Genomic DNA, 17323 nt, shown 5'->3' with positions numbered 1-17323 from the left:
CAAGAGTTCTGGAGTGGGTTGCCATTGCCTTCTCCATAGAAAAGCCTAGGGTTCCACAAATTCTCAATTACTGACATCAAGCCTCAGGTGATATAGTTCCTTTCAAGCAATGTTAACAACATTTGTTGATTTTCATTAGACACTGTTACAGGAATAACTACATACAGGTCCAAACTCTTTTACCCAATAATCCAATGATGTGTTGTCTGTAAGAGACACAATTTAGATTCAAGAAACAAATAGGTTGAAAATAAAAAGAATGAAGATAAATCACACAGACATATCCAAAAGACAGCTGGAGTAGCTATACTAGTATCTTACAGATAAAAATTGTTACTAGGGACCAAGAACATTTTGTCATTAAAAAAAAAAGTCAGTCCATCAAGACGTAACACTTATGAATGTATCTGCCCTTAATAACAGAGCCCCAAAATACATAAAAAACTGGGAGAATTGAAGAGAGAAATAGACAATTTAACAATAACATTTGGAAACTTCAATACCTCACTTTCAACTAGACAGAAGATCAACAAGGAAATAAACTAACTACACCAAACAGACCTTTATAGAATACATCACTCAGCAAGAGCAGAATATATACTCTTCTTAAGAGCACATGGAATACTCTCCAGAGTAGACCATATGTTAGAGCAAAATCCCTTACCCAAAACACTTCAGACCATATGTGTTTCAGAATTTCAAATTGTCCGTATTTTTAAAGTATGTTGCATTTTTATTGTGTTAAATAATATCCTTCATGCTCAGCAGGGTCTAGGTCAATATCCTATAATTGATCGCAATATTTCTACAGCAAAACATATGAAAACTGACCCTACCTTAGAAAAAGACTACAAACAGCTTCAACTCAGTCCAGGTGTTTTGTCATGAAATAAATTACAAAAAAAAAAAAATATGTGAACTCTTGCTTCTACTTTCAAAGTATTTTGGATCCACTTCTCTTCATCTCTGCTGCCATCATCCAAATAGGAACCCCTGTTACCTCCTTCCTATCCATCAGGGAGCATTCTAGCAGCATTCCTGCTCTCAGCCCAGGTTCCTTCCAATCCAGGCTTTACAAACCAGCCAAAGGTATTTGTTACTTTTACTATTTCACTCCTCTGCCTGAAACTCTACAATGATGCCCCATGGCTCTTGGAATGAAACACAAATCTATCACAAGTGGCCTGTGTGGTAAGATGCATCCCTAGTTCCCCAACATCTCCTACTCTTCCTCACTCATGGATCCCCTTTTATTCCGCCCAATACAACAAGCTCTTCATGATTTCGAGTCTTTGATCTAGCTGCTCCTCCTTTCAGGGTGATTATCATCAATCGTTAGGTTTAAACTTGACTACCATCATCTCAGAAAGACTTTCCTTACCCCTTCTATCTAGATACACTTAGTGTTTCCCATACCTTAAGGAAAAAAAAAAAGACTTTTAGAGTGGCTTTTTTTTTTTTTTTTAAGTTGCTCAGTCGTGTCTGACTCTTTGCGACCCCATGGATGGTAGACTCTCAGGCTCCTCCGTCCACGGGATTTTCCAGGCAAGAGTACTGCAGTGGGTTGCCATTGCCTTCTCCAAGAGTGGCTTTAGATGTACATAAAAGTTGCAAAGACAAGTACAAAGAGTTCCCATATATGACACACACAGTTTCTCCTACCCTCAGCATCTAACATTACTAAGGTACGTTTGTCACAACTTAGTAGATCAACACTGGCACATTACTATTGACTAAGCTCCACATTTTACTAAGCTTTACTAAGCTTCTCTGGTAGCTTAGTTGGTAAAGAATCTGCCTGCAGTGCAAGAGACCTGGGTTTGATCCCTGGGTTGGAAAGATCCCCTGAAAAAGGAAATGGTGACCCACTCCAGTATTTTTGCCTGGAGAATTCCATGGACAGAGGAGCCTGGCGGGCTACAGTCCATGGGGTCGCAAGAGTCGGACATGACTTAGAAATGAAACCACCAGCACACTTCACTAGGATTTCACTAGTTCTTCTCTAATGTCCTTTCTCTATTTCCAGAATGCCATCCAGGACACCACATTACGTTTTGTTACCGCATCTCCTGGTGGCTTCCCTGGTAGCTTGGGTGGTAAAGAATCCGCCTGCAATACAGAAGACCTGGGTTTGACCCTTGGGTTGGGAAGGTCCCCTGGAGGAGGGCATGGCAACCCACTCCAGTGTTCTTGCCTGGAGAACCCCATGGACAGAGGGGCATGCACACCACATAGCCTTAACTTTCTCTGGCTTGTGACAGCTTCTTGGGCTTTTCTTGTTTTTTCTTCACAGTGTTGAAGAGTACTGGTCAGGTATTTTGTAGCCTGTACCCCAATTAGGTTTGGTCTGCTGTTTTTCTCATGGTTCAGTGAGGGTTATGGGTTTTTAGGAGGAAGACTACAAAGGTAAGGAAGGTAGTCTCATCACACCATATCAAGGGCACATATTAGCAACGTGGCTTATCACTGGTAATGTTAAACTTGGCCACAAGGCTTGGGCGGCATTTGCCAGACTTCTCTACTGTTAAGTTAATCACTCTCCCCACATTCTATCCTATAACCAGTCTATTCTTCGGAAACAAGCCACTAAGTACAGCCCATACTCAAGAGCCAAGGGGAGCCAGGCTCCACTTCCTAGAGAGGACAGTATATAAATATATAATTTAGAATTCCTCTGTGGGAAATTTGTCTCTTTTCCTCCATTTGCTTATTCATGCAGTCATTTATTTATAATAATATGCATACATGGAAGTTCATATTACAGTTTACATTATAATCCAATACTACATTATTTATTTTATTGCTCAAATTGTTCCAAATTTAGCCACTGGGGACTCTTCCAGGCTGGCTCATGTGTCCTTTTCCTGAGTCCCATCATTGTTGTTTTGAGCATTTTCTTTTCTGGAACAACATACTCCAATCTCATAGAATAGCATCTTGTATAAGACTGGTTCCTTTTACTGGAGGATGATATTGGAAACTAAGATCTGGTGCTAGGTAAACTGTAACTGGGGTTTTACTATTAGGCCTTCTCAAGAGACAGAGAGAAGAAATGGGTGTGTGTATACTAACTCATGCACAAGCACATATCTATAAATATTTCCATATGTAACCATTTGTATCCATATTAAGCAAAACATGAGTTTACACTGATGTTTCCAACTCTAACCCAGTATCATATGGTTCACTGCATTTTTTTAATCATTTTTTAATCATTTTTTAAATCATCCAGATTTTTCCTACTGAAATTATTAACAATCTAAAATTACCTAGTTTGCTTACTTATTGTTTATTGTTTGTCCTTCATCATCAAGAATTTAAATTTAGAAACAGAGGCCTGTTTCAACAAATTCCATAGCTCTAGAACTGAGAACAGTGCCTGCAACTTGGGAGTGGTTAATGTACTGATGAGTGAAAAAATAGTCAATAAAAATCATCAACTAATTCATAGTAGAAAAAAAAAGATGAAATATTTTGAGCCTAACCCTTGACATGAGTAAGATCTTCTAAACGAAAAATAAACAGATATTAATCCAACTCTATGCCCTGTTATATCAATAATCACTGTGCATTCACCATCATTAGGAGTTAAAAGTTTCCCCAAAAGCATTTCAAGGAATGCTTGAGAATTTCCCCCTGAAGTTTACTATAGTGGAGCTTAATTATGCCCAAAATGAAAGTAACATATTTCTATCTCAGATGTCCTTCTATGCAACGTATACTACTTCAGTCTTAGTAGGGTGTAGGTCAGACAGAAGAGGCAGACAGGAGGTAAGGATATTCCTCACCCATCCTTATGCTTCACCAAACTACTCAAGGAGGTCTTTTCCCCCAAGTCTAGGGACCACGTGTCACTCAAAGCTACCTGACAAATTTTGGGTACAATTAGTTCTAATTTTGTTGACCTAGCATTTTTCTTCTGTCTATTATTTCTCAAATTATTGAAAAGCCTTGTCTAGTTCTGAAAATGTCTTTCATAGAAGCTTTTGTAGTATGAAAGGTAAAAGGAAGACAGTTTGAGAGGGGACTGAAAGGGATTCTGCATTCAAGACTTTCTTTCCACTTCCAGGTTTGCCCCAAGGCATGCCTGTTGACCCTAGAGAACCCAGCGTGGACAAGGGCTGTCACCCTGTTCAGTGTGTCTTTTCTCTCTGAAGAACTGCAGGCTTCCCTGGAAACCTCCCATCTAGTTATCTTCAGTACAAAGAGAAGGCTAAGATGTTGTCAAGAAAAGGAAGAAAAAGATGGAAGGAGGATAAGAGAAATATTTACAGAATGCTCAGTATATGCCTGGAAAATCCTGTGCTTTTTATTATTATTCTACTCTTCAGCTTACAACTAATTTTACCAAAATTTGGTAAAGTTTTAAATTTCTTTGTGCTCAGTTATGTCTGACTCTTTGCAGCCCCATGGACTGTAGCCCTCCAGGCTCCTCAGTTCATGGAATTCTCCAGCAAGAAAACTGGAGTGGGTTGCCACTTCCTACTCCAGGGGATCTTCCCGACCCATGGATTGAACTTGAGTCTCTCGCATCTCTTTTGTTGGCAGGTGGATTCTTTACCATTAGTACCACCTGGGAAGCCCTTGATTTTCTTATTTTCTTTTAAAAACTTTCTCTTAAAGTGTGTATGTACACGAGGATGCTTACATACATACTTATATTAAAATCTGCAAATGTAACACAGAAAAGAAGTTAACACTGGGGTGGGAAGAAAAGAGAAAAAGTATTTCCTGTGGCTTCTGGAATATTCTGTCACAGGAATATAAATAAAATCCACTAATATTCGTGAGAGATATTATCCTTCTTAAAGACTTTTTTTTAACAGGCTGAACAAACCAAGGCAAGCCTGTATACATTTCTTGAAATAGTTCCTTGTTTATCTGAACTATTTTGTACCCTGGAGTTATGACATGTAAGTGTCAGGGCACAACTGCAGGTCCATATATAACAAAGGCGTGCCCAGAGGGCTCCTGAAATAAGAGCTGGATGCTCCATTCATACCAGGAGGGCCCCTGTGCCTAGATTAAGCCTTGGCCACTTGCACATAATTAGCATACCAAAATGAGAAAGAAAACTGGAAAACATATTAGGGCAACGGAACCCCGTTACCATGTAAAGGACACATGCATTGCCTAGGTGTCATTATTCAAAATCAGCTTTGTTGAAGAGATGAAAACTGGGGAGGGGGGAACAGGTTTTTAGAGTCACTTTCAGAGCATATATACCTAAAAGGAGGGACTGAATAAGAAATATCTCCCCAGTAAGTTCTCATTGACTTTACACAGCAACGTTTTTGTCACGTCTTCCCACGGGACTGCTTCCAGACCACCTCTCCTTATGTGGGACTTCATTTGGCTAAATCACAAGAACAGTTGTTCAACTATAAGTTATGGGCACAGGGAAGATGCTGTCAAATATCCAAGGATACAAAAAAGTACAAGCCACAGTGCAGTTTGTCTTGGCAACGTCCTCAGTGTCCGCTATCCATTTACTTGTAATTGTAGGCGATTATCTTGTCCATTCCCTGCTGCTCTGAAGGGTCAGAAGCACTGTAGCCTCACCCTCAGAGTCATCCCATCCTACTCTTAGAAGGTCCAAAAATAGAAGGAAGCTGAGTTTCCTTTGTTCCAATCCCTTCAGCAAATGTCAGTCACATCACAGCAAAGCCACACGCCAAGACAAAGCAGCAAATGAGTAAGGGAGAGATGGTCTGTTCCCTTTTCGCATCGCCCTGCGTTGGGGTACTGTACTCACCAGTGGAAAATCATTTTGGAAGTTATGTTACAACTGTACAAACTGCTCATTAAAAAATAAAAAAAAATCCATCACCTAGTTTTCAGCCAGGTGGCAGATTTCACACCAAGAAAACTACCCAGTAGACATTCTTAGCAGTTCATCTACACCCGCGATCATACAGTAAAATTTCCAACAAATTATTCAATTTCTCTGAACAAATGCTAGATGAAATCCTTCAACCAGTGACAACCTCAAGAAACCAAGTGTGTCACACATGGGTAATTTCACATTCACAGAGTCTTTTTCATGACATTTTAGTTTTTGAAAAGAGCAGATCTGTCTCACTGGAAACTTTTTTTTTTTTAATTCTAGGTTTTTAAAAATAGACCCTACTTTTAAGATTTTTTTTTCCCTATGGTCTGAAGAACCAAACATATTTTCCCAGGCAGATTCAGATAGGAGTATGAGGTCAATTTAAGAAGGAGTTGAAAATTAACTGTAGATGGCTAATGGGTGAGGAGTAAATGCAACTTAATTTCCTTAAATCATATTCTCACCACAGAAATACAAACACGACCCCCATGATCTTCTCTGTCTTTCTAAAACACTTGCTCATGTGTTCATTCACTCATGCCTACTACAAATACTCATCGAATGCCCACGAAATGACCAAGAAAGTGACTGCCAAGCTACATTATCTGTGTTACCTCATTTTTTTCTAAAATCTGTCCCACAGATTTTTAGGGACAGATTCTTCCTCTACAAGCAGCTGAGTGGAGAGGCCAAGAGAGCAAAGAAGAGAAAGGTGTCAAAAGGAAGATATACTTGAAAAGAGCTAGAATGAATGTAGAAAAGCAGACACATGTGGCAAAGAAAGTTCTGGAGAGTATCATCCATCAGGACTGCATCATTCCTGGTCCTCTCTCCATAAAGGACAAAAGCAAGCACCAGTCCACGATACCCTGAAGGGTCTCCATCTTTTTTTTTTACTATCATCTTGGAACCATCTGGCTTTGAAACAGATTGCTAAATTACTGTACACACAGCCCGCACAGTAAGTAAGATGGCTATAGTAGTAGATGCAGTATAATTTACATGTTGTATTCACTAGAGGATTATTAATCTGTTCTAGTGCAGATTTAACTGGGCAGTGTTTAACTGCAGTAAAATGCAGATCTAAGTGCTTTGAGAATTAGTAAGCAAATGAAACAAAAATCACTTCAAAGGCCAGGGAGATGCCTCATGATGTGTTCTTTGTTTATTTTGATATTTGTAATTACCTATTATATACATCAGTACATGTATTTAAATATTAACATTTCAGCACTGTTTCTCAGATATTCAGGCATGGTAATAAAACGCCCCCCACGTGTCATTTGCTGTGATACCTACAGAGATGCCAACAAGAGCAACAGAGAAAAAGCAAAAGTGGTGGCTTCACCACTTCAGCCATGTTGAACGTATGCAGACATTCTTAATCCATTAAATGCAAACGCCTTGAGTATTTCAACAGACAGCAACGCTGATAAAGTTCATGTTCTGATGTTTTCCTAATACATTTCCAAAATCACAGTCAATTTTCAAAGATAGTTTGTCAGCTTCTCTTACTTCATCAGCTACATCATGAGAACAACTTAAATCACCTCTGAAGGAGGAAATACCCCTTTCACGACAAAGCCCTGTTTAGCAAAATAATGATCACGGGGCCCTCGAGAAGCTCATTAAAGGTCTATAAACGTTTTGTACACTTGTAGTCCAGAAGCTGTACCTTAGAACGGTAGCCAAGGTGAAGCTGCCTCGTGTCAACTTCATCTCTAATTCAAAACTATCACAATGAATCCCATCAGGAAAAGAACATGGATAAAAATGAAAACTACTCTCATTTCAAGGAGTCGCTCCAATCAGTCTCACTGCTAGAAGACTTGGTGCTGATAGCCCATTGTAAGAGCTTCAAGGAAAAGCATCGGGGCAGACTAACAAAAATGTTATTGGCTGGTAAAGATGGCTGGGGCCCTGTTATCTATAAAGGCAGGCGTCCCACGTGGCAGTCTCCGACCCTACCCCACAAGCCCTTTGCCAGTCGTTGGTGCCCCAAGTAACAGGGGAGGAAGGAAAACTGATGGATACCAGATTCACCGTTGACTGATGCCAGACCACCTGCCTGTGCCCTCTGTGATTGCCCCCCAGGATCTTTGGAGCTTCTTCGACCTCCTGCTTATCACACACACCCAAACTCAGGGGTCTTTCCAGAGCGTAAACACGCAGTGCTACTCAGTGACACTGGAGGGTATCGCCTTGTGCTTGGCCATGAAAAAGCATCTCTCCAATTATAAGCAGACTCCAATAAAGACTCATGGGGAGGAACAGCTGGAGGGTAAATATGTGCCCATGGGCTGAGATCATTTTATATCTCACTACATCTGATTTTGTAAAACGCTGATTCCTTCTTTATTTATAATAACCAATCTGGTTGGAAACCTAGGTGGGCTCTCCTAGAAAAAGCAGAGAGTAAACATGCAGGGATAAAGAATGATATGGAAAGAAGAGTCAATAACTTTATTTCAGTGACAAGAGACTGAAGGAAACAACAAGAACTGTTGCTAGGAGCGAGCGAGGGTCCCCATCGCTCAGCCAACTGAACAAGTAAATGTCATCGGAGTCGACATTAAAATGGCACCTACTATGTGCTGGCACTATTCCAAGCATTTTACAGGTATATACATATTTAATCCTCAAAAAATGTATAAAATAGGTGCCTTTATTATCTTTTAAATATGAATTAACTGAGGCACAAATAGTTAACTCAGCCAAGGTAACATAGCTACTGCCTTCCATTAACATTTTATTTTTCTATGTTTAGGCATTATGCTGCTGCTGCTGCTGCTAAGTCGCTTCAGTCGACTCTGTGCGACCCCATAGACGGCAGCTTACCAGGCTCCGCCGTCCCTGGGATTCTCCAGGCAAGAACACTAGGGTGGGTTGCCACTTCCTTCTTGAATAGATGAAAGTGGAAAGTGAAAGTGAAAGTGAAGTCGCTCAGTTGCAACCCCATGGACTGCAGCCCACCAGGCTCCTTCATCCATGGGATTTTCCAGGCAAGAGTACTGGAGTGGGTTGCCATATAATCCATGTCTTATAGCATGTTTAAAGTTTCCCATACAATGCTTCATCTAGTAAATATTCTCTCTTCAAACATCTCTAGTTCTTGAAAAAGTACTGAAAGCATTCATAAAGCTAAATATACTTGCTTAATTAATTTAAAATATCACCAACATCTCAAATTTGATCTTATATGTTCTTAGATTGCACTAATTTTATACCACAGTATGAGATTCAAAACAGAATTAGCTTTTACTCTTAAAATTATCATTAATGCATCATCTTGAATATGGTAATCAATAAAAGATTCTGCAAGGAGGTAGTAGGAACGTAAATGCATGTTAATTACTTCTAATGTCTTAATTAGCTCCTACTGCTAATGATACAGTAATTAAGATTTAAATATATTCTACAGGCTACATCAGATTTCTGTTGGGTCATGTTGATGAGCATCACTAAAAGCTCACAAAATGGGGAGGTTTATACCCCAATTCTCAAAGAATTCTAATCTCAGTGAGAAAAACAAGTAGAACTAAGGTTTTAGATTCATTGCAACATGTTTCCTGCACACACACGTGCTTCTTGGTTAGCTGCTCCGTTCCTTCTCTGTCCCCACATCTCTCTCGGCACCAAGAGGAGCATCATGGCAACAGTCACATCTGAAAGTGCTTCAGTGGATACATCGAGCACTGCCGATGGAGTCCAACTCCCACCCATCTTTTAACTTTCTTTATTTCTGATCCCTGAAAGGGGAGTTATGGTGGTACATGTTGACCGATCTGGACCTGATGAGGGCCAAATGCGAACACCAGGGTAGGTAGACGGCACCATTTTGGAAGCTACCTCCACAGGGGATTAAAGATGTCCACTCTTTTTAAAGAAGGCAGGCTCCAAAGGTGGAGTCTATTTTTTCTTCTCTTGAATATGGTTGGTCCTCTGATTTGCTTCAATCAAGGGAATGCAGCAGGCATAAAACCATGTCACTTCCAAGGCTGGGTCATAACAGACCTGTAACTTTTACTTTTATGTTCCTGGAATCCAATCATCACACCCAAATCACACACAGAAAGGAGTGAAGCACCAGCTGGCAGCCCCAACTGAGCTTCCAACCAACGACCAGCACAAGTCAGTTCAGTTCGGTTCAGTCGCTCAGTCATGTCCGACTCTTTGCGACCCCATGGACTGCAGCACGCCAGGCCTCCTTGTCCATCACCAGCTCCCGGAATTTACTCAAACTTGTGTCCATTGGGTCAGTCAAGTCAAATAAAGTTGCCCCTCTTGGATGTTCCCATCCAGTCAAACCTCACAGCTCTAGAATGATGCCATATACGGAGAGGAACCTCCCAACTGATCTCAGTCAACCCACAGACTCTTAAGAGATAATAAATGATGGATGTTGTTTAAACCACTAAGTGTGTGAAGTAGTTTGTTAAACAGCAGTAGATAAAGCCTTTCCAGACCATCATCGAGACTCAGGCTGAAACCAGTGCCTGCTTGACTCAGCATAACACAGGATAAGTCGTGATGAACCCAGAAACATCAGGATGGCTATGATGAAGTTGAGAAGAACACTTTCCAACCAGGGCACAGTGGCTACGGCCATGGACCTCAGAGCTTCAGACTGTTTGAATCTTGGCTTTGTCTTTTACTAGATATGAGTGTAGTAAAAAGTACTCAACTATGTTGTACCTCAGTTTCCTTTTGTATAAAATAGAGATAATATTCTCTACCTCATAAGTTTATTTTGAAGATTAAACATCAATAATAGAATATGTAAAGCACTTAGAACAGTGCCTGGCACAAAGTAAGTGTTCAGTAAATGCTTTCTCTTACTAGTATTAATTAATCTTTTTCCCTTCTACATCCAAGGAACTACCCACTCACAGCTATGGGAGGGCTCTCTACTTAAAATGAAGGGGTTCAGAAAGTGCAAGGGAAGGACATGACATGGTTCCCGTTTGATCCTATACCATAAGGAGATGGATCTCTGCCGTGTCATAAAAAATCAAATGCTAAATTTGATTAGCTTCACACCAGAGGAAACCAAAACTCAGAGTAAATGCTCAGTGTGTGGGTCATCAATAACAGACATGTCAGTCAATCATTCAAATTTTATCTGAGGATAATCTGCTCCTAGGTATGGCAATCTATGCTATGGGAACCTTATAACTGAGTTCTGTTCATTAAGAGTACTGAGCTTTATAAGCACATAATGCAGTCATGGAAAGTTGTGTTTCCAGGCATGATCTGAACTATCATCATCATGAGCTCATTATCAATTTTGTTTCTAAATATTATTTTGTAGTTCACTGGAACAAACAGGTCAGGCCACAGATTATGACAATATTTGCACATGTCATAATAAAATTAATCCTAAATGTATTAGTAATACTAGGTTAGCTTTTGGTTTTTGGTTGTTTTTGTTTCCTCTTGATTTTTCAGTCATATTACATACACACTTTGGGGACTTGTTTTTATTAAAATAACTACTGATTTTTAAAATGAAGCAAAACTACTGATTTTTTAAATGAAACAAAATACAGTAATAATCTATACTGCTATAGGTTTAGAATTAGTAAATATCATTTTGCCCCAACTCTGTCTCTTCTATTTTAAAATTACATCAAGTGCCTATTTATATTTGCTTTAGAATTAACCACACCAAGTGAATTAATACATCGTGGCCTAAGTTGAAGTTTTTTAAATACTTAGCAATCTATATCAGCTCTGGAACATCTGAGAACATAGCACTTCTCATGGGACTTTTCACTGGAGCCTCAAGGCTCTCCATTTCTCATCTCCACACATTCTATTCATAAAATTATTATAGATTCAATTATACTACTCATATCCTGTTATTTGGGCATGGTTCCCTCTGCTTTTCAAGACAATTATGACAGATCTATAAATCGATACCCAAGTAAGTCAATCAGTTAGTGGTTCTGAGAAAATATGTCAGGTTTGTGCCTATCTTTACCATCATCATCATTCATTCACATTAGTTATTCATCTTCTTTCCAAATTATTTACCAGCCTTAGGTCAGCTTGAGAAAATTCATACTTTTATTTCATGCCAGCTAATCATGCCTTAAATGGTGAGCATCAGAAATGCAAGTTAATTGCAAATTAAAAGACACTCTCTGGAAGGAACGTTATGACCAACCTAGATAGCATATTAAGCAGAGACATTACTTTGCCAACAAAGGTCCATCTAGTCAAGGCTATGGTCTTTCCAGTGGTCATGTATGGATGTGAGAGTTGGACCATAAAGAAAGCTGAGTGCCGAAGAATTGATGCTTTTGAACTGTGGTGTTGGAGAAGACTCTTGAGAGTCCCTTGCACTGCAAGGAGATCCAACCAGTGCATCTTAAAGGAGATCAGTCCTGGGTGTTCATTGGAAGGACTGATGCTGAAGCTGAAACTCCAATACTTTGGCCACCTCATGTGAAGAGTTGACTCTTTGGAAAAGACCCTGATGCTGCAAGGGATTGGGGGCAGGAGGGGAAGGGGATGACAGAGGATGAGATGGCTGGATGGCATCACCAACTTGATGCACATGACTTTGGGTAAACTCCGGGAGTTGGTGATGGACAGGGAGGCCTGGTGTGCTGCAGTTCATGCGGTCGCAAAGAGTCGGTTGGACACGACTGAGCAACTGAACAGAACTGAACTGAATTCAGCTTCCATATTCCTACTGCCATTACTAACAATTCCATCTATTTTATATTGCTCAATGCAAACTAAATTTGGTAATTTAAAGTGAAACAGGGAACATGGGACTTTATTACTTTCTCACCCTCCTAACTTTCAGTTCCTCTTCCTTTTCCTTCCATTACCTCCTTCATTTCTGTTTTGAACCTACTCTTTTATATCGGCTAAACTTCAATCCCATGTCACTATAAGACTTTGTCAATTACACACTATTCTGCTTTAGTCTAAGATGTCTTTCTTAGTATTATTTTACATCCCACCAGTCTATTCCAAGAACCTGAATCTGTTCCACCATTAAAAAAAAAAAAGCTTATCTCTCCAAGAATTTTTGTCTGGTTATGAGCATTATGTGATCATGTGATTATGCACTAAAAGTTCTAAGAATATATAAAATTTCAGTAATATTATTGAGAGTAAATGTTGGGAATACTTCTGCATCCACTGTGTAGTTGAACAGAGCAATGAATGAAAGTAGCCAAAATAAAACTGTGAAAAAATACTCATATGAAAAAGAAAGTCTGGTTAAGTGTAAAAACGGCTCAGATTAGAAATAATGGATCCCACCAAAGTTTCCAGATTAGTAAACTTTTGCTTTACTTGCATCTATCTCCTGTAAATGAAGCCCATTTAGAGTTTCAATGCTTAAATTAGCAAAATACTACTAAAATAATTTGTGTAACATTTCTAATTAATAAAATTGAATTAACTGAAGTATAAGACATTTTGTTTACCTACTTGCCCACTTACAAACTAGGATGAGTATAATTTCATCCATAAACAACCAATTAATAAAGGAAGCCATTTGAATAAAAATGGCTTTGGAGTTTCTCAGATAAAAATGTTACAGACTTCTCAAAGCACATCTCTACAAATTCTAAATCTTGGTTTTAGAGTGATTTGTATAGAATATCTTAAGTAGCATATGCAGATATCCTCATGCTTAGTAGCAAAATGACTTCAAGGGAAGGAAATTTCACAACAGTTTACCTGGCAGGGTTGTTTCATTTTAATGGCTGTGACGTGGTATCTGTAACAGCAGAGTTCGCAGGTCCAAGAACCCCTCTCACTGATCCATTTTAGCAAGCACAGCTGATGTGTATACCGAACGGACCCGTCACATCGGCAGGGGTTCAACAGCTCCCCCTGAAAAGAAAACAACTCAGCATGAATCTTTATGTTTGTGTTTTTGTTTTAAAAACCCAATACTTGCTTTCTTTTCTTGCAAAGCAATTTACTCAGAAGGATACAAGCATCGAACTCCATCCTAGAAAATGAAATTAAATTTTTATATCTCTGGTGGGAATGACACTAAAGTCTTAAAACTATTTCAAAGATATTACTTAGAGTCATGACATAAATGTTCTACCAACATACAAAATGTCTGCAAGATATAGCTCTCAATACCCTTGGGGAAAAGCTGTACTATTAAATCTCTTTAATAACTTTTAAGTGGATGGTCAGATGCATTTCCTCTGCAGTTATTCTTAATCATTGCTAAAGAAGAAATGCATGCCATCCCAGAAAGTAGCTTGCAATAGCATTATGCTTTTATTTTTTTCTAAATGTAGTATCATAAATATTGACTTAGGGCACTATATTCCTGAAAGCTTACATGTTCTTATGCAGTTTCCTTACTTATAAAAATATTAAACCTAATGTTTTCTGAGACCACACGTTTCATAAGAGAGATGTATATCCTGTTTACCCCGAGATTACTTGCTTATAAGTTTTCATGCACCTCTAACGGAGTCAATAATTTTAGAATTGTGTTTCTAATCAAGTGCATTGTTGGCTAAATAGGCTTTCTTTCACAAGATCAAAATCCATTTTATATTTGTCCTATTAAAAACTCTAACATGCTTTTCACATCAGTGAGACTGAGTCACCAAAATTTGCCATAAGGAAAGACTCTGCCCTTTTTGGTTTTGAAATGACTCACTCCCTGTTTGTGCTCTAAGGCTATCTGCCACACGATAAACTTGTAGATAAAGGAATGTAGGTTGGTTTCTATGTATAAACCAAATCCGTTTAGTAATTCACAAAAGAGATACTTATAGCATTATCACTAAAACACCTGAGGAGTGTGTAACTGCAAAACCAGGTAGGAAAAAAAAAAGTGTAGACCAAATCAAGCACTATTCGCCACCGGGACAAGGTTATTTGCCTTTGCAAGAAAGGGACCCTGGGTAGCCGCCACGCAACCGCTCATCCCAGGAACGCAGAAGCGGGCGCTGTCCTTGGTGCTGAAAGTCGGCCATCCGGACCGAGAGCCAGCCCAGCCCTGCCCGAGCCCACCTCCTTCTGCCCCAGGTCCCGCCGGGGCTCACCTGCTCGGCGCCCTGGAAGCAGATCTTGCAGATGGGCTGGTGGTGCTGGTGCTGGTGCCCGGCGCGCTGGTCGCCGCCGCCGCCGCTGCTGCTGCTGCGGCTGCTACACACCGAGCGCGTCTCGGGCTGGTCGCCTGCGCCCCGCCGCTCGCCCTCCCCACCCGCGCCGGCCTCGGGCTCCCCGGGGCCGCCCTTCCCTGCCGCCGCCTCGGGGACCGTCGCCTCCGGAAGGCGCCTCGGACCTTCGCCGGAGTCGCCGGCCGCCGACACCTCCTGCCCTGCCGGCAGCGGCGGTAGCTCCTCGGCGCCCCGGTGCCGCGGGACCACCTCCGCTGGCGGCTCGTCGGACCCCGCGCGGCGCTCAGGGGACGCGGGCGGCGCCGGCAGGTAGCGAGGGGGCGCGGGGCCCGAAGCCGGCTCTGCCGGCGGCGGCGGCGGGGGAGGCGGCGGGGGAGGCGACGGGGGTGGCTCGGCGTCCCCGCTCTCCGCCTCGCGGCGCCGGCCGCCGCTGTGGCCGCCCTCAAAGCTCATGGTGGTGCCGCCGCCGCCCTCCTGCCAGCCCGGCAAGCGGGCCGGGCTCGGGCTGCGGGCTAACGGAGAAGGGAGGAGGGAGGGAAGGAAGAGGGGGCGGGAGGAGGGTGGTGACGGGGGCCCCGGGCGCCTGGGACTGAGGGGCGGGACGGGGAGGGGACGCGGAGGGTCCGGCGGCGGCGGCGGCGGCGGCGGCGGCGGCGGAGGCTGCTGCTCCGCGGAGCCGCGGGCTCGGCTCTGATGGAGGCGGTGCCGGATTCGGCAGCTCGAGAGAGCGGCGGGGCCCAGGGGGGAGGGGGGTCGGGGGGGAGCGAGGGCGGGGGACCCGGCAACCAGGGGAGGGGGAGGAGCCGCGCCGCGAAGGGGATGGGCCCAGGAGGAGGTATTCGGCGGGAGCCGGCGCCCGGCGGTAGGTGGGGAGGAGCCGGGGGTCGTTTCGGGGAATGGGGAAGGGGCCGGGGTAGGCGACTAGCGCAAACCTCCGGTGAGGTGCGGAGACGGCGGGCGGGATGGAGTTAGGGGGAGGCGGGTGGGGGAATCCCTGGGCCGCCTTCCGCGACCCCGCCCCGGGGCCGCTCACGTCTGTTCCGGGGCGGATTACCCCTCTCGGAACCGCGCAGCACTGCGGCTCCGGTGGGTTGCGGGAGGGGGGGTTGGGGGGGGGCGGGTCGGAGGCCACCGGGTCCAGAAACCGTTACCGGACGGGCCGGGGGGATGCCCGCGGGACGGGGCGGGGGCGATCGAACCCGAGTCCCGCGTGGGAATGGAGGAGGGGCGGAGGGCTCGCGACACTGCTGCCCCTAGCGCGCCCCAGCCGCCCCCTAAGCAGGGCGCGAAGGAAAGGGCGCACGGGGCCCTGGGGACTAACGGATGCTTCCCCTAGACCGCTTCCAGCTCCCTGAGCCCTCTCCCTCAAGGGAAGGGCACACTCACTGACCCTCCGGAGCCTCCAAAACAGAAGTCACTAAAACCTGCATCTTCCTTCTCTGCCCCCCTCGCCCTCTCCCTCCTGCAGTGAGTATCCTGGTTTATTTGAAAATATCCTGGTGACATTGGAAACATCATGTCCTAGAGTGGTTCCTCCTAGTGAACCCTGATGCCACGTTTCTGTGGCGGGTGGTCTCTTTCACCTTGTCACAGAAAGGACTCAAATGACACCTCTCCTGCAGAAGTTGCTGCAGCCGTGGATTTCGGTTTTATGCACCCGGAAGCCAGCCAGTTTCTCTGGAACTCCCCTCCGAAAAGCCTCCTCTTTCTGCAGGGCAACAAGCTCAGTTCTTTTCTGAAAATAAACTACCTTACCTGCAGGAAACTAGACTCGGGGGCGGGGGGGCGGGGACCGTTGCACATGCCTAGTTTCCAAATTCGTACAGTGTAAAATCACAAAGCGATAGATTTATATACTGCAATGTGTCTATTCAAAGCATCGGTTTTTTTCACTAGTGTAACACTTTGATGTCTTTGACACAACTGACTTGCTCTCCAGGCAGTCGTTTTTGGCTGCATTTCATAGCTGTAGAGCCAGGATCAGACAGGCAAAGTTACTTGTTCAAGGTCACAGAACTATTAACAAAGAACTTTTGAGCTCCCTGACTCCACAGATTTTCTGACTCAAACACCGAATGAATTTTCCCCCAATTCTGTTTCCTGCCTCCTAAAACAATATTGTATTAATAATACATGGCATGTTTGGTGGCACTGACTTCTATTAATAGCTAGATGTTCTTGAATGATTAAGATAAACTACCAGCCTAATTTAATTTTTCCACTATACATTTGGCAGTAAGAAGTATATTTGGTTTAAAAAAAAAAATAATCCAGCTCTTTCAACAGAAATTGGTTTGGTTGGAAAGCAGAGAAGTAGTGAAAAAGAAGTCAAGAATGCTTTGTCACAAGTGATTCCAGATGAGAGTTCCCA

General features: G+C 42.9%; 1 protein-coding gene across 1 annotated transcript in view; it reads right to left on the bottom strand.

Moving 5' to 3' along the window:
• Positions 1-15506, bottom strand: part of MARCHF11 (membrane associated ring-CH-type finger 11) — a 115687-nt gene extending 100181 nt beyond the window's left edge. The window contains exons 1-2 of the mRNA XM_069556128.1: positions 14875-15506; positions 13535-13690 (exon numbers count right to left, since the gene is read on the bottom strand). Of these exons, the coding sequence (XP_069412229.1) occupies positions 13535-13690; positions 14875-15405 (687 nt within the window). The 5' untranslated portion in view covers positions 15406-15506. The remainder of the gene's footprint in view (positions 1-13534; positions 13691-14874) is intronic.
• Positions 15507-17323: the final 1817 nt, after the last annotated feature.

The sequence above is a fragment of the Ovis canadensis genome, chromosome 16 (assembly GCF_042477335.2).
Source record: "Ovis canadensis isolate MfBH-ARS-UI-01 breed Bighorn chromosome 16, ARS-UI_OviCan_v2, whole genome shotgun sequence".
Taxonomy (NCBI): Eukaryota; Metazoa; Chordata; class Mammalia; order Artiodactyla; family Bovidae; genus Ovis; species Ovis canadensis.
This window is presented reverse-complemented; position numbering and strand designations above follow the sequence as displayed.